The sequence below is a fragment of the Mus caroli genome, unplaced genomic scaffold (assembly GCF_978045245.1).
Source record: "Mus caroli unplaced genomic scaffold, Mus_caroli_1 scaffold_12, whole genome shotgun sequence".
NCBI classification, from domain to species: Eukaryota; Metazoa; Chordata; class Mammalia; order Rodentia; family Muridae; genus Mus; species Mus caroli.
Window position 1 is genome coordinate 65727714 of NW_028227267.1, and position 25945 is coordinate 65753658.

The window sequence follows — 25945 nt, forward strand, 5'->3', positions numbered from 1 at the left end:
AAACTTCCCAAATCTAAAGAAAGAGATGCCCATGAACATACAAGAAGCCTACAGAACTCCAAATAGGCTGGACCAGAAAAGAAATACCTCCCGACACATAATAATCAGAACAACAAATGCACTAAATAAAGATAGAATACTAAAAGCAGTAAGAGAAAAAGGCCAAGTAACATATAAAGGCAAGCCTATCAGAATTACACCAGATTTTTCACCAGAGATTATGAAAGCCAGAAGATCCTGGACAGATGTTATACAGACACTAAAAGAACACAAATCCAGCCCAGGCTACTATACCCAGCCAAACTCTCAATTAACATAGATGGAGAAACCAAAGTATTCCACGACAAAACCAAATTCACACATTATCTCTCCACGAATCCAGCCCTTCAAAGGATAATAACAGGAAAAAACCAATACAAGGACGGGAACCACGCCCTAGAAACAACAAGAAGGTAATCCCTAAACAAACCTAAAAGAAGACAGCCACAAGAACAGAATGCCAATTTTAACAACAAAAATAACAGGAAACAACAATTACTTTTCCTTAATATCTCTTAATATCAATGGATTCAACTCCCCGATAAAAAGACATAGACTAACAAACTGGCTACACAAACAAGACCCAACATTTTGCTGCTTACAAGAAACTCATCTCAGAGAAAAAGATAGACACTACCTCAGAATGAAAGGCTGGAAAACAATTTTCCAAGCAAATGGTATGAAGAAACAAGCTGGAGTAGCCATTCTAATATCTGATAAGATTGACTTCCAACCCAAAGTCATCAAAAAAGACAGGGAGGGGCACTTCATACTCATCAAAGGTAAAATCCTCCAAGAGGAACTATCAATCCTGAATATCTATGCTCCAAATACAAAGGCAGCCTCACTCATTAAAGAAACTTTAGTAAATCTCAAAGCACACATTGCACCTCATACAATAATAGTGGGAGACTTCAACACACCACTTTCACCAATGGACAGATCATGGAAACAGAAACTAAACAGGGACACAGTGAAACTAACAGAAGTTATGGATCAAATGGATCTGGCAGATATCTACAAAACATTTTACCCTAAAACAAAAAGATATACCTTCTTCTCAGCACCTCATGGTACCTTCTCCAAAATTGACCACGTAATTGGGCACAAAATAGGACTCAACAGATACAAAAATATTGAAATTGTCCCATGCATCCTATCAGATCACCATGGACTAAGGCTGATCTTCAATAACAAAATAAATAATAGAAAGCCAACATTCACGTGGAAACTGAACAACACTCTTCTCAATGATACCTGGGTCAAGGAAGGAATAAAGAAAGAAATTAAGGACTTTTTAGAGTTCAATGAAAATGAAGCCACAACATACCCAAACTTATGGGACGCAATGAAAGCATTTCTAAGAGGAAAACTCATAGCTCTGAGTGCCTCCAAAAAGAAACTAGAAAGAGCACACATTAGCAGCTTGACAACACACCTAAATGCACTAGAACAAAAGGAAGCAAATTCACCCAAGAGGAATAGACGGCAGGAAATAATCAAACTCAGGGGCTAAATCAATCAAGTGGAAACAAGAAGAACTATTCAAAGAATCAACCAATCAAGGAGCTGGTTCTTTGAGAAAATCAACAAGATAGATAAACCCTTAGCCAGACTCACTAGAGGGCACAGGGAAAGCATTCTAATTAACAAAATCAGAAATGAAAAAGGAGACATAACAAGAGATCCTGAAGACATCCAAAACACCATCAGATCCTTCTACCAAAGGCTATACTCAACAAAACTGGAGAACCTGGATGAAATGGAGAAGTTCCTAGACAGATACCAGGTACCAAAGTTGAACCAAGATCAGGTTAATGATCTAAACAGCCCTATATCCCCCAAAGAAATAGAAGCAGTCATTAATAGTATCCCAACCAAAAAAAGCCCAGGACCAGATGGGTTTAGTGCAGAGTTCTATCAGACCTTCAAAGAAGATCTAATCCCAGTTCTTCACAAACTATTCCACAAAATAGAAACAGAAGGTACTCTACCCAACTCATTCTATGAAGCCACAATTACTCTGATACCTAAACCACAAAAAGACCCAACAAAGATAGTAAACTTCAGACCAATATCCCTTATGAATATTGATGCAAAAATCCTCAATAAAATTCTTGCTAACCGAATCCAAGAACACATCAAAACAATCATCCATCCTGACCAAGTAGGTTTCATCCCAGGGATGCAGGGATGGTTCAATATACGGAAATCCATCAACGTAATCCAGTATATAAACAAACTCAAAGACAAAAACCACATGGTCATCTCGTTAGATGCGGAAAAAGCATTTGACAAGAACCAACACCCATTCATGATAAAAGTCTTGGAAAGATCAGGAATTCAAGGCCCATACCTAAACATGATAAAAGCAATCTACAGCAAACCAGTAGCCAACATCAAAGTAAATGGTGAGAAGCTTGAAGCAATCCCTCTAAAATCAGGGACTAGACAAGGCTGTCCACTTTCTCCATACCTATTCAACATAGTACTTGAAGTCCTAGCCAGAGCAATTCGACAACAAAAGGAGATCAAAGGGATACAAATTGGAAAAGATGAAGTCAAAATATCACTTTTTGCAGATGATATGATAGTATATATAAGTGACCCTAAAAATTCCACCAGAGAACTCCTAAGCCTGATAAACAGCTTCGGTGAAGTAGCTGGATATAAAATTAACTCAAAAAAATCAATGGCCTTTCTCTACACAAAGAATAAACAGGCTGAGAAAGAAATTAGGGAAACAACACCCTTCTCAATAGTCACAAATAATATAAAATATCTTGGCGTGACTCTAACTAAGGAAGTGAAAGATCTGTATAATAAAAACTTCAAGTCTCTGAAGAAAGAAATTATAGAAGATCTCAGAAGATGGAAAGATCTCCCATGCTCATGGATTGGCAGGATCAACATTTTAAAAATGGCTATCTTGCCAAAAGCAATCTACAGATTCAATGCAATCCCCATCAAAATTCCAACTCAATTCTTCAACGAATTAGAAAGTGCAATCTGCAAATTCATCTGGAATAACAAAAAACCTAGGATAGCAAAAACTCTTCTCAAGGATAAAAGAACCTCTGGTGGAATCACCATGCCAGACCTAAAGCTTTACTACAGAGCAATTGTGATAAAAACTGTGTGGTACTGGTATAGTGACAGACAAATAGACCAATGGATTAGAATTGAAGACCCAGAAATGAACCCACACACCTACGGTCACTTGATCTTGGACAAGGGAGTTAAAACCATCCAGTGGAAGAAAGACAGCATTTTCAACAAATGGTGCTGGCACAACTGGTTGTTATCATGTAGAAGAATGCGAATCGATCCATTCCTATCTCCTTGTACTAAGGTCAAGTCTAAGTGGATCAAGGAACTTCACATAAAACCAGAGACACTGAAACTTATAGAGGAGGAAGTGGGGAAAAGCCTTGAAGATATGGGCACAGGGGAAAAATTCTTGAATAGAACAGCAATGGCTTGTGCTGTAAGATCGAGAATTGACAAGTGGGACCTCATGAAACTGCAAAGCTTCTGTAAGGCAAAAGACACCATCAATAAGACAAAAAAACCACCAACAGATTGGGAAAGGATCTTTACCTATCCTAAATCAGATAAGGGTCTAATATCCAATATATATAAGGAACTCAAGAAGGTGGACTCCAGAAAGTCAAATAACCCCATTAAAAAATGGGGCTCAGAACTGAACAAAGAATTCTCACCTGAAGAATACCAAATGGCAGAGAAGCACCTGAAAAAAATGTTCAACATCCTTAATCATCAGGGAAATGCAAATCAAAACAACCCTGAGATTCCACCTCACACCAGTCAGAATGGCTAAGATCAAAAATTCAGGTGACAGCAGATGCTGGCGAGGATGTGGAGAAAGAGGAACACTCCTCCATTGTTGGTGGGATTGCAAGCTTGTACAACCACTCTGGAAATCAGTCTGGCGGTTCCTCAGAAAATTGGACATAGTACTACCGGAGGATCCAGCAATACCTCTCCTGGGCATATATCCAGAAGATGTCCCAACCGGTATGAAGGACACATGCTCCACTATGTTCATAGCAGCCCTATTTATAATAGCCAGAAGCTGGAAAGAACCCAGATGTCCCTCAACAGAGGAATGGATACAGAAATTATGGTACATTTACACAATGGAGTACTACTCAGCTATTAAAAAGAATGAATTTATGAAATTCCTAGCCAAATGGATGGACCTGGAGGGCATCATCTTGAGTGAGGTAACACAATCACAAAGGAACTCACACAATATGTATTCACTGATAAGTGGATATTAGCCCAAAACTTAGGATATCCAAGATATAAGATACAATTTGCTAAACGCATGAAACTCAAGAAGAATGAAGACCAAAATGTGGACACTGTGCCCCTTCTTAGAATTGGGAACAAAACACCCATGGAAGGAGTTATAGAGACAAAGGTTGGAGCTGTGATGAAAGGATGGATCATCTAGAGACTGCCGTATCCAGGGATCCATCCCATAATCAGCTTCTAAACGCGGACACCATTGCATACACTAGCAAGATTTTGCTGAAAGGACCCAAAGATAGCTGTATCTTGTGAGACTATGCAGGGGCCTAGCAAACACAGGAGTTGATGCTCACAGTCAGCTATTGGATGTATCACAGGGCTCCCAATGGAGAAGCTAGAGAAAGTACCCAAGGAGCTAAAGGGATCTGCAACCCTATAGTTGGAACAACATGATGAACTAACCAGTACCCCGGAGCTCTTGTCTCTAGCTGCATATGTATCGAAAGATGGCCTAGTCGGCCATCACTGGAAAGAGAGGCCCATTGGACTTGCAAACGTTATATGCCCCAATATAGGGGAATGCCAGGGCCAAAAGAATGGGAATGGGTGGGTAGGGAAGTGGGGGGCGCTATGGGGGACTTTTGGGATAGCATTGGAAATGTAATTGAGGAAAATATATAATAAAAAATATTAAAAATTAAAAAAAAAGAAATACTTGGGTAAAAAAAAAATTGTGAATGGGTAGCAGTAATGGTGAAGGGGGCATGACTCCTATATTGAGAAACATAGTGACTACAAATCACTTGGCTCAACCAATGGCAGATCCCTGACTTTATTTAAATTCCAGAAAAAGAAAGCATAGAAAGCAGGGTACAGTGATACGTGCCAGCATTCAGGAGGAAAAAGCAAGAAGACTTCTAGCTCTAGGCTAGCCTGGGCTACATAGCGAGACCCATTACAAAAACAAACAAACAAAACAAAACAAAACAAAAACCCAAAGGGAAAGCGTTGAAGACAAAAGCAAGACAAGACAAATCAAACGCCCAGGATACAGTCAGGTCACCCAGGTTCATATCGTTCAGCCCTGGAGCATTCATTCATTGGTGTCACAGAGGTGCATCAGGCTAGGCTGTCATTGCCACAGCCAATAGTTCCATTCACTCAGAGCAGGGGCTCACCTGAGAAAGATGTCTGAGAATTAGCCAAACCAACAACTGACTTTGGCTGAAGGAGGTGAACAGGATTTTATTGTTACTCTCTCCCTTATGTTTGTGGATTCTCCAGTATCATGGTTAGAACTGTGTGTCCAGGGGTCTGTTCCCCCTTTACTGCAGAAAGCAGAAACAGAACCTGACTGTGGTGTTCAGAGGATTTGACCAGAACTAGATGAAGTCATCACAGTAGAGCCCCCTAATCTAATCCTGGTGACATCGTAAGAAGAAAGCACGAGACAAGAGGAGACATATGTATGCTCTGTGTCCTTTGCCACGTGAGGGCCAGTGTTAACCTTTGACCTCTGACAGCAGAAGATCGATGCTAGTTGACTTTGAATTGAACCAGCAGAGTCAGGATCCAAAACAACCTCCCTTTCATGCTTGTTGCTGCTTGCTTGTTTTGAGAGTGTCTTCTGTAGCCTAGGCTGGCCGCACACTTGCTGTGCAGTTGAGCCTCCCTTTTATGCTTGTTGCTGCTTGCTTGTTTTGAGAGTGTCTTCTGTAGCCTAGGCTGGCTGCACACTTGCTGCGCAGTTGAGCATGGTCTTGAACTTGAAATTCTCGTCCCCATCTCTCATGTGCTGAGACTTGACGCTCAGGCTTCATGCATGCTAATAAAACTCTGCCAACACCCCCAGCCAGCACCCCTCTTCTTCAGAATTTACCACAGTATATTTTATTAGAAATTAAAATATACCACAGTATATTTTATTAGAAACAGACAAATACTCATTAGGTTTTCCGCCTTGGCACCTAATTAACTTCTCCTGTGGTCAGACAGTGAACGCGCTCTGTCTGGTTTCATTGACTGTGTGGAGGCTTGCTTGTTGTTGACTCAACTTGGGGTTCCGTGTGACAAGCCTGTGTGTCCTTGAAGGGAATCTGTTCTGGGATGTTGTTGAATTCAGTTCCCAGAGACTTGTGCATTGTCAGATTGTTTGTCTCATCGTTTCTGTGGTCAGTGCCAGAGCTGTCTTGTGTGGAGTCTCTGCTGCGCCTGAGGATCGGGCCGATGGACCCGATTTCCTTTTCATTCTGTCAATCTTTATTTCATGTGTGCTGAACTGATCCATGCAGATTTCCACAGTTGTGCCTTCCTGGCTGGTTGACTCTTGTTGGCTCTGGCTGTTTTCTTGTCCTGGAGTCAGTGTTCTCTCGCTTTGATTCTGCTTTCTTCTGTCCATGGTGTATCTGCCTCCATCTTTTCATGGTGAGTCTCCATGACTTTTGTGAGAATATGTAGTTTAATTATATTGTTCAATCTGGCTTTGGTGATTTTTATCTTTTCATTGAAGCATTTATTATACTTTTTCTAAGTCTCTCAAAGGCTATGTCTCTCCCTGACACTATTGAGAGGTAGTGGAACCTTAGGCCAGTGGGCCTACAGGAGGAATAGTGGGGGCTGGAGATGACTATGTTGGTAAAATGATTGCTGCATAAGAATGGAGACTTGAGTTGGGATGCTCAGCACCGGCATAAGAGCTGGGTGGGGTAACATCTTTGTGTTATCCCAAGGTTGAAAAGACAGATGGATCCCATGGGGCTCACTAGCCAGCCAATGAGCTGGGTCAGTGAGCTCCAGGTTCAGTGGAGAGATCTTGTCACAAAAAATAAGGTGGAGAACAATTGAGGAGGACATCAGTGTCTGCCTCTGGCTTCCACAAAAGTGCAATCACCAGAGAAGAGAGAGGGAGACAAGAGAGGGCCCCAAGCTCTTCTCTCTTCCTCCGTTCCCTGGAGGAGAGCAGCCTCCTCTGTCATGTGCTCCTTTCGTTCTACATGGAGCCTCCACATGCCCAAAGCAATGTGACCACATGACCATCAACTGAAGTTTCTGAAACCATGAGCAAGATAACTCCTTCCCCCCTCATTAATTGATTATCCCAGGTATTTTGTCACAGCAAGAGCAAGTTTACAGATCAAGTTATTTTCTTAGAATACCTTTTTTTTGCCTACTATAGTAACTCGTTCTAATTTTTTATTAGTTTGTTCTTCTTATGATGGTGAACACAAACACTGTAGCATGCATCTGTTAAGCCTCGTTAAGTCTGTTAGAAAATAGACTTGTGCCATTTCTCAGACCACACAAGAATCTTACACTTTAATCCCCACATGCCTCCTTTGCTCATACACATACAACACACACATACAACACACACACACACACACACACACACACACACACACGTGCGCGCGCACTTGTTACTGTTGTTATTATCCTTGTGTTGTAACTCTGAGTACCAAACCCAGGGTCTCACTAATGATAGGCAGGTGGTCTACCATTAAGTCACCTCACCAGCTCAAAGTACAGATCCTTTAGAACGCAGGCCACGGTTAATGTTTTACATGATGGGTTTGCATTTAGGTTTGCTTATGTGGTTTTCTATTCCATCTTTCATTCCTTCCTAAACCTCCATCCCATTACTGGGGTTACTTTCCCTTTGGCGTTAAGATCCCATCCTAGTACGTCCATTTTTGAGAGTCGTGATGTTCTCATTTCATCTTTGTTTTCCCCCTCAGTGAATACTGCCTGCCTGCTCCCTTATCAGCCCTTTGAAAACGCTGTCCCATTATCTTACTTCCTCATTTCTGTGGGGCAGCTTCCCGACGACATCATTTAGATATAGCATACCCATTACCCCCGGCTATGTGTAAGATTTCCTCTGTCTCAGACTTTCTGCAGTCCGTGTGGCCAGAGGTGCTTTCCTCTGTGAAGTACACTGCTTGGCTTGGCTCTTGCCCATCCGTGTCGGAAGTTCTCCACTCCTGCTCGTCAGATGCTTCCCCTGCACATTCTTTCTCTCCTTTTCCGTACTGGCTGGTTTTGTGTGTCAACTTGACCCAGGCTGGAGTTATCACAGAGAAAGGAGCTTCATGTGAGGAAAGGCCTCCATGAGATCCAGCTGTCAGGCATTTTCTCAATTAGTGATCAAGGGGGGAGGTCCCCTTGTGGGTGGTGCCATCCCTGGGCTGGTAGTCTTGGGTTCTATAAGAAAGCGAGCTGAGCAAGCCAGGAGAAGCAAGCCAGTAAGTAACATCCCTCCATGGCCTCTGAATCAGCTCTGCTTCCTGACCTGCTTGAGTTCCAGTCCTGACTTCCTTTGGTGATGAACAGCAGCATGGAAGTGTCTGCTGAATAAACCCTTTCCTCTCCAACTTGCTTCTTGGTCGTGTTTGTGCAGGAATAGAAACCCTGACTAAGTTACCATCTTTGGATTTCCGAGCATGTTTTTTTTTACACACCATGTCCTAATATGTCTTTGTCATCCATCTCGTCCCCTGACGTCTGATTTTATTTTCTCAGTCATTGGAGGATGCTGAAAATTTCACTCAGCTCTTCCACCTCCTAGCCACTGTCGTGGGAACAGCAGAGACCTACGTGAGCGCCTCTCCACGCACATCCTTCCCCTCAGGATCCTTGGCTCTTTGAGTCCATGCTGCCTCTGGAGCCCTCCAGCGCCAGGGACTCAGGACTCAGGCGGTGTTTGAACATCCTAGAATGTTCCCTCGCCAATCTGGATGGCAGATGTCAGTCCCTCCTTGTGGCCTCTTGATACCATTAAGAGACTTGTAAACAAGCTTTGTGAGGCTGCTGTGGGCGTGACAAGGCCTGGCATTTTATATTAAACATTGTTCATCAGTGGAAGGAGCAGTTGCAAAGTTATGAAGAGACAGGCAAGGGATGCAAGTGTGGTGGCTCGTGCCTGTAATCCCAGCACTTGGAGGCTGGGGCAGAGGGATCACTGTGAGTTTCACTCAGCCTGAGCTACAGAGTAAGACCATGGCTCAAACAAAACAAAGTACAGAAAAACAAAAACAAACAAAAAAACAAATACAACAAAGGCATAAAGTAGTAAAGCCATTATCAAATCAGTATATTATTAATTAATGTTACCAAGTGATAGAAACTTTTCTTCTCCATTGTAAACTTATAGGGTCATTTTCTTTCTGTTTGTTTGTTGGCTGGTTGGTTGTTTTTGTTGGGTGTGGTGGGTGGTTGGACATGTAGCCCTGGCTCTCCTGGAACTTGCTCTATAGAGCAGTCTGGTCTGAAACTCACAGATCCACTTGCTTCTGCCTCCCAAGTGCTGGGGTTAAAACCATACACCACCACTGCCTGCCTTTATGGGGTCATTTCAACAGGCAGGGTTTTTTTGTTGAACAAAATTTTATGCAGTGCTTGATAAATATGTTTTAGTATGATAAATATGTTTTATCTACGGTTTTATAGTTGTTTATGGCAAGGTTTAACTAATACAAATGAGTCTACCTAGCAGAAACAGGTATGTCGCTTTGTGGAAACCCTCACTGTTGAGGCTCCTGTCACAAAGCCTGATGGATAACAGAATAAAGCACAAGCAAAGAGGGACTTGAAAGCAGCCACAGAGGACCTTCATTTTGCCTAATGGGACCTGGCAAGGGATTATGCTCTTTGGAAGCCAGGGTTATGGGTATTCTTCTGTAGGTTTCAAAGCCTAAGCCAGGTGCAGACAGTGGACCTGTTTCGGGAACTTCATTACCTTCTGGCGTTGTTTGAGTGTCACAGGATGAGAACCGCTGGGCCTCTGGCAGTAACACAGGGCTTTCTCTGTAGTAAACCCACAGGACAGCAACATACAAAGGATTGCATCTCTTTAAGGCAGATCTCGGGTGGCTCCAGCTCAAGGTCATTTAGCCAGTCCTTCCTTGCTAGGAAGTTACTCTGAGCTCAGCACTACAATCTCTGTCCCTTTGTGTGTGTTTAAAGCGAATCAATCATGAATGCCCCTGCAGTTTCCAACTGCAGCTCCTGGTGTTGCCTTTGGGGTTCTCATTTCTCAATCTGCTTCCTCCTTGAGACACACCCACAGTCCTTTTCCCATGATCTCTCCGTCTCTGAGTTATCTGAGGACCAGGACACATGAAGTCTCTGGCACGTAGCCTCACTCTCGAGTTATCTGTAGGTTCCCACTGCCTGTGATAGCCATGACCTTGAAGAATGTAGTTTTTCCTTTAGCAAATGCTCCTGCTGCAGTGCTTAAGGGAAGCCATTCCTTTAGCTCACAGAACAGTTCTGTGGGCTGCATTTGATTGCAATCTACCTTCAATAGATGAGGAAATTAATGTGCAGAGAAGCTAAATGTTTTGCCCAAGGTAGCACGAGTTAAACCTGAGAATGAGTAGTCAAACTCAGTTCTCTGGGCTCTAGCGTGCTCTCTCTCCCCATGTAGATAATGCCCTTCCTGATGCTGGGTTCTTTAACTCCTCTTCTGTTTGACCACAAAGGGCTCAGCATCTCTCCTGTGAGTTAGAAGCAGGCTGGTCTCAAACCCCTGTATTCCCTAGGCAGAGATACTATAGATTGAAAGGAAATGCAACAGGGCCTTCAGAACATCTCTGAGGGTGAATTCTGCAGACCCCTTCTTTCTTTGCTCCATCCTTTGTTTCTTTCTTTCTTTCCTTCCTTCCTTCCTGCATTCTTTCTTTCCTTCTTTCATTCCCCTTTCCTTCCCTTTCCCCTCTTTCCCTCCCTCCCTTCCTTTCCTTTTCTCTCCTCTCCTCTCCTCTCCTCTCCTCTCCTCTCCTCTCCTCTCCTCTCCTCTCCTCTCCTCTCCTCAACTTCTTTTCCTTTTTCTTTTTGGAACTCAAATTCACAAGAGATTCAACTGCTTCTGACCCCTAAGTTCTAGGATTAAAGGCCAGTGGTACCACTATGCCCAGCTTGCTTCATCATTTTCAAAGAAAGTGACAGTGGCCCTCTACTCACCTCAGTCACTGACAGTGGAGGTTTTCACACACACGTGCACAAGCACGCACACACAGTGGGAACAAGGCCACTGGGCCTTGGAGAACTGTGCAGGTCACAAAGGATCCTGTCAGACTTCTGGATGCAGTGCTACATTGAGGACCACTCAGACCCCATACTCCACTTGTGGCTCAGTCTCTGCAGCCACATCACCTTCCCAATTAGTAAATGTGTCTATGAAGTTATGAAATCTGGCACGGAGAAACCAGAGAAGAGTAAGACATAAGCTTTGCCCTAAAAAAAAAAACAAAAACTGTGTCTTCCCATTGGACATGTTGAAAATCCCTGGGAAATTATCAAATCCTAAATCTGCTTTGGCAGGGGATGACTGGAGAAACTGGGCCAGGTTCAGCTGGGCCTTGGGCTGTGAGGAGTTTGAAGGAGCGGAGTGCAGGAAGGTGTTCTGAGAGCCTGCCCTTGCCTGTGGGACACACTGTCCTCCCTTTCTGCCAGCCCCGTGTCCCAGGAGGCCAGCCCAGGCAGACTTCTCCAGCAGTGGCTTTTAGCCTTGTTTTGGTTGGGTAAAACTGGATTTTCCCATTAGAGGCACCAGGAAGAGATTAGAAACCAGGGGGGAGAGTGACACCCTAGATATGTTCTGTGGCTCCTCCCTGCTGGTTGCTCTAGGTGGCTCTGAGACCCAGTGAAGAACACAGATGCCACTAGGTAGCCTTTTTGCTCAGCTGTGCTCATTCCTAGAAAGCACCGATGTCTCAGAGAGACACTTCAAGCCCTGAGAGGAAATGGCTACCCTCTGTTGACAACCAGGGACACTTTCCCCATCCTTTGACAGTCTCCCTCAACTCTGCCCACTTCTCGATTGTGAAAAAAAGGAAGAGGGCTGGTGAGATGGCTCAGTAGCTAAAGGAGCTTGTTGCCAAGACTGGTGACCTGAGTTCGATCCCCGGGACCCACATGGTGAAAATTGACTCCCACAAGTTGTCCTATGACCTCCATCCGTGTACAATGGTGGGAAAGGAAAGGTTTTTGAGTTCAGAGAACTGATGACAGCATTTCTGAGATGAGGAGGTGGTGGGTGACATCGGGAATTCAGACTGCTGTGGCCAAAACATGAGGTGGGGGCAGAAATGGGTTGGAATGGAGTCCAGAAGAGCTTTGCATGCTAAGCCAGAAAGATGATGTCTCAGGACACTTTATAGTAGCTACAGTCTTTATGCTAGACTAATGTGCTCTCTCTCTCTCTCTCTCTCTCTCTCTCTCTCTCTCTCTCTCTCTCTCTAGTTCCTGCTGCCACCCGCCCCCTCCTCTCAGCACAGGACAAGAATGGAGCTCCATTTTGGCTCCTGCCTCTCCGGCTGTTTGGCTCTGCTTGTCTTGCTGCCCTCCCTGAGCCTAGCACAGTACGAGGGCTGGCCCTACCAGCTCCAGTACCCTGAGTACTTCCAGCAGCCCGCTCCCGAGCATCATCAGCGGCAGGTGCCCTCCGATGTGGTCAAGATCCAGGTCCGCCTGGCGGGCCAGAAGAGGAAGCACAATGAGGGCCGCGTGGAGGTCTACTACGAAGGCCAGTGGGGCACGGTGTGCGACGATGACTTCTCGATCCACGCCGCCCACGTGGTCTGCCGGCAAGTGGGCTATGTAGAGGCCAAGTCCTGGGCTGCTAGCTCCTCCTATGGTCCAGGCGAAGGTAAGAGACGATGCTGTGGAGCTGCGTGCATGTCACGCAGCGAGGCCAGGGTACACTCTGATGAACTGGCAAAGAAAGCTGTAATTGCTATTAAGTGTGAATGTCTAAGAGTTTTCTATCTGTCCTGCAGGCTGTGTCCTGCTGGAAGGTGGGTGGGAGGCCTCTCCTGGGAATGATAGAGGAAGAAACCAACATGAACTCTCCTGTAGAGAATAGGTGAGATTAGTCTGTGCCCACCGCACTAAGCCACACTCCCTATTACTATCCAGATTTCTTCTTCCAAGTACGGCTTTCACAGTTTCTCAAAAGTGCTCCACAGGCTAGAGTTCATTATTATCTACCACTAATATTATTATTTACTATTATTATTGTGTCTGTGTGTGTGTGCATGTGTGTTTTTGGTTTTTTGTTTTGTTTTGTTTTTGTTTTCCAAGACAGGGTTTCTCTGTAGCCCTGGTTGTCCTGGAACTCACTTTGTAGACCAGGCTGGCCTCGAACTCAGAAATCCGCCTGCCTCTGCCTCCCAAGTGGCATGTGTGGTTTTATATGTGTTTTTGTGTGTGTGTGCACACATGCTCACACATGTGCTTATGTTCTTGCACTGGTTTGTGTTTATGGCATCCAGCGGTATTCCTCAGATGTTATCCAACTAGGCTTTTTGTTTCTTTCATTCTTTTTTATTTGATTGATTGATTGAGACAGGGTTTCTTCGTATAGCCTTGGTTTTCCTAGAATATGCTCTGTAAGATGAGGCTGGTCATGAACTCAGATCCACCTGCCTCTGTCTCCTGAATGCTGGGGCTGAAGGTGTGTGCCACCACCACCTGGTTGGATGATAGATTCGTCACGAACTGGTGTGTCCCCAGAGTCTTTGTCCCTGGTTGGACACGCAGGTGTGGGTAAAAGGGTAGCATTGCAAACAGCTGTTCTTCTTGGGGCTAGAAGGTGGCTCTGGATAAAGACCTTGCTCTGCAAGCATGACAACCTCAGTTTGGTTATCTGGCACCTACATGAAAGCTGGGCATGGTGGCAAGGACCTGAAGCCGCCTCAGTGCTAAGAATGTGGAGACAAGAGGATTCCTGGAGCTTACTGGTCAGCCAGACTAGCCAATTGGTGAGCAGCGGGTTCAATAAGAGACTCTGTCTCAAAAGCATAAAGTGGAAGGAGATACCTGAACCAACCTCTGATGTCCACATGCTTACACACACACACACACACACACACACACACTAGCTGCACATCAACCTCAGCTGCTTCTCAGCTGAGCTGCCCACAGGCCTTGGCAGGACTCAGACTGTTAGGCTAGAGTGAGCTGTCCACAATCCCTTGACTGCTGATAACTGCAAAAAAATTCTCCTGAGTCAAAATACAGAACTCTCCTGAGTCAAAATACAGACTGTTTCTGGCCCAACCCAGAATGTTCTGATCTCAAAGTTCTGGGTGTGACTGAATCTGGGTCAAGGGCACAGTGGATAGACAAGATAGACACGCTAACGCTTCAACCCTTCTTTCACTATTCTAGAAATGATAGGAAGAAAGGTGTCCCGTTTCCTGCACACCTCAGGCCCAGACAATAGGACGCTCCCTGATGGAAGAACTGGCCTAACACCCCATGCTTAGAGTCACGTGCTCTCAAATCGTGCTCTGGGTTACTTGGCAGCAATGAGAGCCAAGGCAGCCAAGACCAATTAGCTGGGGGGCCTTTAGAACCACTTCCTGCATCTGACTAAACTTCCAGTGTTCTTCCATATGTCCACATCTCTGTTTATTCCATCCAAGTGATCTAGGGCTGACGTCGGATTTATATTCTCCATTCCAGATCATTGTAGCCTCAAAATTTTAGGGTAAATACTCTCCAGTGATGGTGGCTTTTACCCAGTGACAGCTTTATTTCTTATAATCAAATTGGTAACAAATCTATCATCAGAGGAGGAATTTGTGGATCTTCCCCCATAGGAGCCAGCATGGGGTGGCAGGACAGGTGGGCTTCTTGGGTAGGGCTTTGCTATAGAAGGACGACAAGGGCCCAAGGGTTCAGGAGAGAGGAGGGGACTTGAAAGACAGCTAATAAGACGATGGTCTACAGAGTCCCCACTACACAAGGAAGAGAGACAAGGAGGAGGGATCAATCCTGCAAAACTACTTTAACCAATGAGACAGGGGTGGAGGGGTAGATTCGGCTGCAAAACATGATGGTTGAGATGGAGATTGAGAAGGATACAAGTATCGATTACAGCCAGGGCTAAGCTGTGAGCCTGAAGAACAGCTGGAGCCCAGGGTAAGAAGGTCTCTAGAGAGAGAACATGCGGTGACCCAGTACTGGACTTCTAAAGGTCATCCATGTAGACACTGAAAACACTGAGTGTTGTAAAAGCTGCAGTTTAAGGAAAGGAAGGAGAGAAACAAATACCAGACAAACAGACCACTGCGATGCCAAGGGATTCAAGACTTACGCTGTCTAAGAGATGAGAAGACGGCTCAGTCAATAAAGAGCTTATGAAGACTGGAGTTTGACCCCTAGCTGCCCGCCCTCCATGGATGCATGCAACATACAATAACGCATTCGTGACCACACACACACACACACACACACACACACACACCAAGAGAAGGCAGTGGCTGAGCATGGTGGGATGTACCTAGAATCCTGGCACTAGGGAGGCAGAGACCGGCTCAGAGAGTCTCAAGCCAGTGAGAAAACCTGTCTCAAAAAAAAAAAAGGTCAGGTAGTCAGTGCCTGAAGAGCAACACCTGGGTGGTGTCCTCTGATCTTCACGTGCATGCACATTCACACACATACAAACTCATGTGCACACTCTTGTACACGCATGCACACACATGCACAGAGACTTCAGTCATCTGTATATAGAGTGGCCCTAGTTTGCACCATGGAAAAACGTCTAAATATAAATGTATTTAAGTTTCATGAGCTGCAGTGGAGAGTTTGTCGTTGCACTGGGTACACGGTGTGCACTCGGTGCTGAGCTGTCTGATGTGCTTTGGCATGGAAGCTTACAGTGAACAGTTGATGGAACCGTCTGTGGTATGATGTCCGCAGAGTAGTGCTCAGTGGAGTCAGGCTCTGTGGATGGACTGGGAACAATGTAGCTAACCCACACTAGACTGCCCTCCTGGAGTCTCCAAACACCTCTGAGGCTCATGCTGTCATGATAAAAATAGGGCAATCATCAGGAATCCCATGGATTTTTTTCAGCCTAACCTGTAAGCAGGTTTCAACTCCCAAAGCCTCTCTGAGCCCAGCAAGTCAGGGGCCTCTCAGAGAGCTCTAAATAGGGCAGCTGACCTTTCTCATACCCTCTGATGAGCTTTCATGCCAACCTGAAACAGGATGGGGACCCTCCACCCAGTTGTGCTGACACTGGCAAGGCCAAGGACCCTGCATGTTGGGATAACTTCATTGCCCTGGTCAGACCAAGGGCTGAGCTTCCAGCCCAGGTTCATGCATGCTCTTCCAGAGCATCTGCTAATTTGCCTACACACTTCTTTCATGGGAGAGGGGTTCCTGTGAGTGACTGGAAAGAGTAAAACATAATTTTGTTTCTGATTGAATGGCTTTTTTGTGTCCCAAATATGAACCTAATCTTATGTCCCAAGTACCACTTTCCTAGCGTGCATATGTCCCCTAGGTGCCCAGAACTCTCTCACATTCCCACATACAGACATGGAAGCAGGGTGTGTTGGACTCAGGACAATCTAGCTGATGGGTAATAGATATATTGGAGAAAGTATTGACATGAAACCAGATCAAATAGCGACCCAAGGATGGTGATACTGTCTTAAGAAAAGTGTAGGTTTGTATATCCTGTATCCAAGAGAAGGTACCATGGCCAAGAACAGCAGAAAGCAAGCTTACCAGAAGGGAGATGAAAAGGTACAGGGAAGTTTAGTTCTGCTGGATAACAGTGCCCTCGGTATGACACAGTGCAGATATCACACGCTCTGCTGTCCCCTGCAGTTGCTTTAAAGATGCTCTGAATTTTCACAGTAGCCAAGTGATAGCACTAAGCTAGTTGCCCATCAAGAGATGACTGAAAGCTGAACACAGTGTGCACTCCTTTCATCCCAGCTCTTGGGAGGGAACTCCCAGATAGAGTTCCCTGGGAGTTCGAGGCCAAGCTGCTCTACAGAGCAAGTTCCAGGACAGCCAGGACTAGATAGATAGATAGATAGATAGATAGATAGATAGATAGATCCTGTCTTGAAAACAACAATAATAAAAACAAACGAACGAACAAGATAACTGAATAAAGCCGGGCGTGGTGGCGCACGCCTTTAATCCCAGCACTCGGGAGGCAGAGGCAGGCGGATTTCTGAGTTCGAGGCCAGCCTGGTCTACAAAAGTGAGTTCCAGGACAGCCAGGACTATACAGAGAAACCCTGTCTCGAAAAAACCAAAAAAAAAAAAAAAAAAAAAAAAGATAACTGAATAAGGGAAGTGCATATCCACACAATGTAATATTAATCAGCCACCACAAAAACAAAACCAAGTCATTTGGGTGGGGGGGAGGAGGAAACGGATAGAACTGGAGACCGTCATATGAAGTGAAGCAAGCCAGGGCTATCCAGAAAAATACCATGTTTTCTCTCATACATGAAATCTAGACTTTAAAAGAACATGATGCAGGTGGTAGTGCACACCTTTAATCCCAGCACTCGGAGGCAGGGGTAGCTGAATCTCTGAGTTTGAGACTAGCTTGGTCTATATAGTGAATTGCAAGACAGTCAGGGTCACACAGAGATACCCTGTCTTGAAAACAAACAAAACAAAACAAAAACAAACAAACCAGCCAACCAACCACCACCAACAAAGGACTTGAAAGCAGAGGGGAGGCTAGTTAGGAAGAGGAGGGGATCAGCAGAACAATTGGGCAGAAGAAGATAGTGGGGGGTGAATAATATCAAAGTTCATGACGAACTCTCTCTTTGAGACTGGTTATTGCTAGATATCTCCAACTGGCCTCAAATTCATGGCCGATCCTCCAGCATCCGCCTCCCCAGTGCTGGGGTTCCAGGAATGTGTCACCATGCCAGGCTGAAACCCATTATTTTGTGTGATGAATAGACCCTAGGTGGGAAACAGTTTGTGGCAGTCCTCCTCGCCAATGTAAGGGTGGCTTCCTTGGCTACCAGTGGAGTAAGGGCACTGCCTCTTTTTGCAATCTGCCCTTCAGCAGCTCAGCTCAGAATGTTCTGGGGAAGAAGCCTCACTGGCAAGATGGAGGGGCCCTTCCGTTGCTAGTACGCAGTAAAACAAATATGAGCTTGCTGTAGAAACAGCCGTCTACTAGCAAGCATGCATTTCAGTGGAGCCTGACGGCTTGGAAACTAGCCCAGATTGGGAAAGTGGTTGGAAAACCCAGTCCAGATGTTTTCAATCAACTCATTGTTCCCACAATGAGTCCAAAGCTCTCTCCTTTGAGCTGCAACCAGCCAGGCTTCAGAGTATGCACGTTGTAGCCAGGCTTGCGAGTCAGGAGACTGGCCCCGTGTCCTCCTTGGCCTTGAAGAACCTTAGCTTCACACAGCAATTTTCTAATCTCTACGATGGGAGTGCCTTGATCACCTCCCTGACCCACTGTGGAAACCATAGAATACATTGGGGTTTTTTTGTTTTGTTTTGTTTTTTGTTTTTACTTACAAGAAGGAAAAGAAGGTCGACTAAGTCCCTGGTCCTATTCATTACCTTGTTGAGTCTTTGTGGCAGTCTGTCTGCTTGGACATCACTTTGACTTTGGAAATGAGGACAAGGTTTGTGTCAGTAGTTGACTGAGTTACAGATCACCCAAGCCTGTGGCAGATAGAACTCAAGTATAGGTTTGTAGGTCTGCTCTTCTATAGGGCTGTAAAAGGACGAGTGGAAAAATGACAGGCCTGGTTTGGTTTGGTTTGGTTTGGTTTGGTTTGGTTTGGTTTGGTTTGGTTTGGTTTGGTTTTGGTTTGGTTTTACAGTGGCTCAGTGGGCAGAGTGATTACAGTGTAACTATGAGGACCCGAGTTTGAATTCCTAGCATCCACATAAAAGTTAACATGAAAGCTGTGCTTATATAATACCTGTGCATGGGGGAGAGAAGACAGCCCCATCCACAAAGCTGTTGGACCAACCATCCTGGCTGAATTGATGAACTTCAGGTTCAGGGAAGCTGAACAGTGACCCTATTGCAAAAAATAAGGTACAGATCAATAGAAGAAGGCATGGTATGCCAGGCTCTGGCCTCCACTCGTGTATATGCACACATCTGGGCAATCTTACACTTGTCTTTGTAAATACACTACATATACACATCTGTGCACACATAGACATGTACACACAAGTATAAAATCACTATTGGAAAGCCACCTGGCATCTTTCTTAGATCTTTATTTTTCATTGCAGTGAAAGATATGTATTAAAACTTACATCTTAACCATACATATACAGTTCAGTAGTGTTGAGTATGTTTTTCATTTTGGGGGCAACTAATTTCCAGAGCATCCTTGCAAAACAAACGGTCCAGACGCGTTAAATAATCTTCCAGTCCTTACCGCCCCTGGCAATTCCCGTTCTGCTCTGTTTCTCAGAGTTTGACAGCTCTAGGTAGGAATCATCCCATATTTGGCCTTTAGTGACCAGCTTTTCCCACTTAGCAGAATGTCCTCGAGGTTGGAGGTTGAAGTATGTGTCAGAATTTTCCCTTCTACAGTTTTGCCTTATATGTATGCAGTTTGTCAAGAGATGCCAGTTATGAATTGTGCTGCTGTGAGCTTGGGTGTGTAAACACATCCCCAAAGCCTGGGTGTCAATGTCTGTTCCTCCCTCTCCCTCCTTTCTTTCCTTCCTTTCTCATGCTGGGTCCTTGTAGATACTAGATAAGCATTCAGCCACTGAGCTACACCCACAGCCGTGTGTGTGTGTGTGTGTGTGTGTGTGTGTGTGTGTGTGTGTGTGTGTTTAACAAGCTCTCCCTCTATAGTCCAGGCTAGTCCAGAACTCACTGTGTAACCCAATCTATTCTCAAACTCCAGGTGGCCTTGTCTTAGTCTTTTGAGTGCTATGATTACAGACATGGGTCAGAGTACACCCGTAATTGTTTTCTTTTAAATTTCGAGACAGGGTCTTAAAAAGCTGTCCAGGTTGACCTAGATCTCATTGTGTGGCCAGATTTAGCCTTAAACTTGTGATACTCTTCCCTCAGTCTCCTTACAAACTATAATTACAGCTATGTGCCACCACACCTGGCTCCAGTTTTGGAATTCAAAATGATGTGATAGCTTTAAAGTTTGGGAGTTGAGGACATAACTTGGTGATAGAGCAGTTGCCTATTATGTACATGGCCTAGCGTCCTATCCCTAGCACCACCCCCACCTCAACAAACTAAACAAATAAAAACAAAAAACAAAAAACAAAAAAACAAGTTTTTAAGAACACCACACTGTTTCCTGCATCATCAGTACCATTGACACACAGGGCTTCAGTTTCTCCACATCCTCACCGGTACCAGTACATTTGCTATTTCCTGTGTTTTTGACAGGAGCTCCCTGCAGTAGATAGTTTCCTTGTTGCTATGACCAAGTATCTGTCAAGAAGCATCCTAAGAGAAGAAGAAGAATATTGGCTCACAGTTTGGGAGCACACAGTCCATCCTGGTGGCTCTACACAGCAGGCGTCTATAACCCAGGACATCATGTCTTGTCCTTTCCTTTGTTATTTGTTCTGGAGACAATATAACCCTAGCTGCCCTGGAACTTTCTATGTAGACCAGACTGGCCCCAGACTCACAGAGATCTCTCTGCCTCTGCCATCCAAGCACTGGGATTGAAGGCATGCACCACCAATCTGCCTTATCCCGTCACATCTTCATAAACAGAAAGCAGGGAACAGACGGGAAGTGTGGTCACACTATAAACTGTTAAGGCCCTCCCCCAGTGACTCACTTCCTTCCATCAAGGCTCCACCTCCAAAAAGTTTCCCAACCTTCCAAAGCAGTGCCTCTAGCTGAGGACCAAGCATTCCAACATAAGAGCCTGTAGGGGGACATCTCCCACTCAAGCCACACCACCACCCCTATGGAATGAGATGCCCCCTCTTGGTTAACCCCCTAGTGCTTTGCATATAGAATTTTCTGCTAATGCCAGGAAGCTGAAAGGACCAGTGGTGAGCTTCGGTTCTGTACTGACTTTGCTGAGTATGTAGTGATGGCTGTGATGGAATGGCCTGTCTCTACTCAGACATGGTGAAAAAAGAATTGAGAAAGCACTAACTGGAGAACTGACTCATAGGTTTCTGGGCTCATGGATGGCTTGGTGCCCAGAGACTGAGCCATCTGAGTCAGGCTCTGTGTCTGTGAGGAGACAGCAATAGTGTCACCTGGGTCTCCCCAAGGTCAATGTGGTGATGCAGGTGGATGTGCTCAAAACCCAGCAAACCCTCAATGAACTTTTCCCTGAGTGGCTACATCTACAACTGCTCCAAGTGCAGAGGCCGGTGAGGCTGACTTGTGCTGTGGGTATACCTAGAACCCACATTCTTGTCATTGTTTCCATTTTTGAGACACTCTAGAGCAGCAATGAACTATCTCTAGTCAACCCAGACCTCTGCAGCTCATGAGGGCGTCTCCATCTTGCTGATAGGAAAGGGACTTTGGCCTGTGTTTCCAAGCTAAAAGAAACCGAACCAGAATTCAAACCCAGGTTTGGACTGGATCCTGCATGGCATGGTCCTGGAAATCTGACTGCGACAGGAAGGGAAGAAAGGAAGGACAGAAGATACATAGACACACATATAGGGAAGCTGGGATTGGGTGTGCTGTGCTGATTCTGGTGGAGCAGCAGCAACTACAACAATCCATAGCATCAGCCTCTGCTATGTACAACCCAGAAGGAGGGGTTAGATAGCCTCGGTAGGAGGAGCAGTCAGTCTCGCGTTGCAGTTATCTAAGAGAAGCTGTAGTCACTAGATTTTGCTCATACTGTCAGTATCCACCCAGAGACAATTCCTCTGAGTCTAGCCCATGGTCCTTGTCAATAATACATATTCACTCAATGCTTCATCTCTCCGGTGGTTTGCCCCCCACGTCCCATACACTCATATCTTTGAATGCTTGGTCCTCAGTTGGTGGAACTGTTTGAGAAGGATTAGGAGGAGTGGCCTTGTTGGCAGAGATGTTTCATGAAGGGCAGGCTTTGAGGTTTCAAGAGCACATGCCACTCCCAGTTAGCTGTCTGCCTCGTGCTTTGTGTCTCAAGATGTGATCCCTCAGCTACTACTCTAGCATCTTGCCTGCCTGTCTGCTGCCATGCTCCTGACCTGAAGGCCCTAAACTATAACCCTCGGGATCCATGAGTCCCAAAGGAAACACTTTCGCTTATGAGTTGCCTTGGTCACAGTGTTTTACCACAGCAATAGAAAAGTAAGTTAGGCAGCACCTTAGACATTCACACAGGGCTCCTTTACTCCCCACAAAAGCCCCTGTTCTTCTGCAGTGCCACCCATAGTGGTAAAACATCATTGCCAGATGGGTGAGATGGCTCAGTGGGTAAAGGAGCTTGCCATGCAAGGCCACCAGAATCGGATCCCTGGGGCTCACAGAAACATGGAAGAAAAGATGCAACTCCACAGAATTGCTCTCCAGTCTCCACACTTTTTCACCCTAGAATGTGGCCAATGCCACACACACACATACACACACACACACACATCATGCACATATATACGATAATAATGATAATTAAGCTGGGCGGTGGTGGTGCACACCTTTAATCCCAGCACTTGGGAGGCAGAGGCAAGCGGATTTCTGAGTTTGAGGCCAGCCTGGTCTACAGAGTGAGTTCCAGGACAGCCAGGGCTACACAGAGAAACCCTGTCTCGAAAAAAACCCCAATAATAATAATAATAATAATAATAATAATAATAATAATAATAATTAAACTTGACTGTCAAGACGACTTGATTTGAAATCCCCTAGGAGACTTAGCTCTGAGTATGCCTCTCTAGATGTTTCCACAGAGAATTAACTAAGAAAGGAAGACCCACCCTGAATGTGGGAGGCACCATCTGGGACCCCAAACTGAATAAAAAGGAGAAAAACAAGGAAGCCAGCTAAGCAGCAGAATTCACCTCCCCCTGCTTCCTGACTGGGGGACACAGCATGACCAGCCACCCCACTTCCTGACATCATGCCTTCCCACCATGATCGACTGTATCTCTTTGTAAACCGTCAGCCAAAATAAGCCCTTCTTCTCTTAAGTTGCCTCTGCCAGGTGTTTATCACAGCATTGAGAAAGGCAACTGATGCACCACACAGCTTCCAGGATTAAACATAATCTCTGTCCTAAGTGTACTCAAACTACCACACCTTCTGATCACACCGGCTGCCTGTCCAGGCAAGGAAACTCCAGTGATCTACAGTGAGATGGACAACCTCATGCAATAAAAACTAACTGATAGCTATGCACACCTGTCAAAATTCAGGGGAATTCCATGCGAGGCATTGGGGCCCCTGCCACCTGGATCTGCATCAACAGGATGCTTACTTTCTATTTTCCGTGCTGTGCAGGCCCCATCTGGTTGGACAATATCTACTGCACTGGCAAAGAGTCGACCCTGGCATCTTGCTCCTCCAATGGCTGGGGTGTCACTGACTGCAAGCACACTGAAGACGTTGGAGTGGTGTGTAGTGAGAAAAGAATTCCTGGCTTCAAATTTGACAATTCGTTGATCAACCAAATAGAGGTAAGTGCTATGCGGTCTTCTTTTTACACTCTTGTGAGTATGGAGCCCAGAATCTGAGTATACTCAGCCTCCACGTGCCTTCAATAGCATCTTCACTTGAATGTGTTTTCTTTCCCTTGTGTATAGTATGTCTTACCTGTTTGTTGAGTACTGGGTATAGATGGGGATTCATATCAGCTAGGTTTGATGCAAGGGCAAGTTGAAGGATTTCTGGAGAATGGATACCAATATGTAGATGGATGTTTTGCCCGTACATATGTCTGTGTACCACATGTGTGCTCAAGGAGGCCAGAAGAGAGGATTGGAACCCCTGGAACTGGAGTTACAGATGGTTGTAAGTTATCATGTAGGTGCAGGACCTGACTTAGTCTTCTGGAAGAGCAACTAGTGCTCTTAATGGCTGAACCATCTCTGTAGCCTCTGAATTTGCTTTTGAAAAAAGACTTCAAACTGCCCCCTTCTAGGCTCCAGATGTCCCCAGACTGTGCCCTAGTTGTTATCTTTCCATGACTCCCCACTGCCCTGCTCCTGTCTCCTGTGCCCCCAGAGCACACAGAACAGGCTGGAATTGGGTCCAGTCTGCGTGGAGCATGGAATGAGTTCCCATCTTTCCCTCGGCTGGAGCATCAGGCCACTTGCTAGTCATCATCTTCAAACGTGCTCACTCATTCACAACAATGAGAGCACCATGGAATCTATGCAATTCAGGGACTACATACCACTAACCAAGCTTTGGTTTTTCCATGGAACTGACACTGAGGAGTATGGGCTTGTGCCACCCAGGGTCCCAGGACTTTCCATGCCCACTCTATATCCCCCATAGGAAAAAGCACCCATTTGTACATGTCTCTACTCTTTGATGAGACCAGAAGCTCCTATAGGGAAGGTGCTACATCTTAATCATGGTTGCATCTAACATACAGAGCTCTAGGTACCACATGTGAACAGATTCCAACGTCCGCATTTCCTTCTCCCTAGAAACACATACCAGCGATTATTGTCCCCTTAGGCAGAGAAGCACCCAAAGTCAACATGAAACTATACCGTAAAGAGAAGCACACAGAGCAGACATCCTTTTGTGGCACTGGCCTGCCTCGGCGGACATTCAGCTTCTTGATGGCATCGTCAGTGGTCTTGTGTTCAACTAGAAGCTCGGGACTATCCACTTGGAGTGTTGAGAGAATAGAGGTCCAGGCTTTGTAGCTAAGAAGATGTTAATGGTGCAAATAGAAAGGAACAGGCCAAAATATCAGCCAGTTTGGGGTTGTGAGGGAGCAAGATTCATTTGCTACTAGCAAAATAATAACAACAGGAATAAATAATCCTGGAAAGGGAACCCTGTGAGCAGCCCATCCATAGGTAAATGTTAACTGAGCTCCTAGGGATTCACACATGTTAGCCAACTGACCTGCATTCTCATCCGCGAACCATGTTACATAGAAAGCAGAACCCCACTGAAATGGAAGAGATTTAGTCAATCTGGGGCAAAAATGCTGGAAAGAACATCCTTATTCTGGAAGTGCAGACGAGCAAGCGTAGTACCCTGCTCTGACATTTGTTGGAGGAAACCACATCCATGGTGATCTGAGGACTCCCATGAGAAAGAGAACACAATTCTCAGTTGCTGGATAGACAAAGCATGTGTCACAAGGGACACTGGAGCATCGTGCCGAAGCCAAGTGCACAGATCCTGGTGAATTTGCAGTCACTCAGAGGGCTACAGAGCAGACATCTACTATGGCAGGCTAGATGACGGGCATGGCTTTTGAACTGCATGCTTTCCTAAAAGGTCTCCTGTCATGCAGACTAGTTTGGTGACACAAGCCAGGGGGAGCCTACCTGCCCTAGCCACAGATACACAGGAATGAACCCTCAGTCAGTGAGCTGTCCTCCGGGCCCTCCCTTCCATGCCCACTGAAAGTAGGTCATGTTGGCCCTAGATTCAAAAGGCCTAAGGAGAACCCTGGAGTTGCAAGGAGATTCCTACATGCTGGGTTTCATGGTTAAAGCTCATGCTTACGTGTAGCTCTGGTCTGACCAGGAGCCGCCCAGACCACCTACACAGGATGTTTGTGGGATGCTGGGAAGTTACTCCAAAATACCTCGTGTCAGTAGCTGAAGTCATGGAAGCATTCCTCTTTGCTAAAGAAACGGCCCCTATGAAATCATTGTGGGTGAGAGAGTGAGCCATAGCTTTGATGGATATGCAGTTAGATGGTATTGCTGCATGTTAAGGATTTCCTGGAGGGCT

General features: G+C 45.4%; 1 protein-coding gene across 1 annotated transcript in view; it reads left to right on the top strand.

Annotated features, from left to right (window-relative positions):
- Loxl2 (lysyl oxidase like 2) overlaps nucleotides 1-25945 on the top strand; it is a 100952-nt gene that overhangs the window by 26969 nt on the left and 48038 nt on the right. The window contains exons 2-3 of the mRNA XM_021181545.3: nucleotides 12559-12964; nucleotides 23519-23694. Coding sequence (XP_021037204.1) covers nucleotides 12601-12964; nucleotides 23519-23694 — 540 coding nt within the window. The 5' untranslated portion in view covers nucleotides 12559-12600. The remainder of the gene's footprint in view (nucleotides 1-12558; nucleotides 12965-23518; nucleotides 23695-25945) is intronic.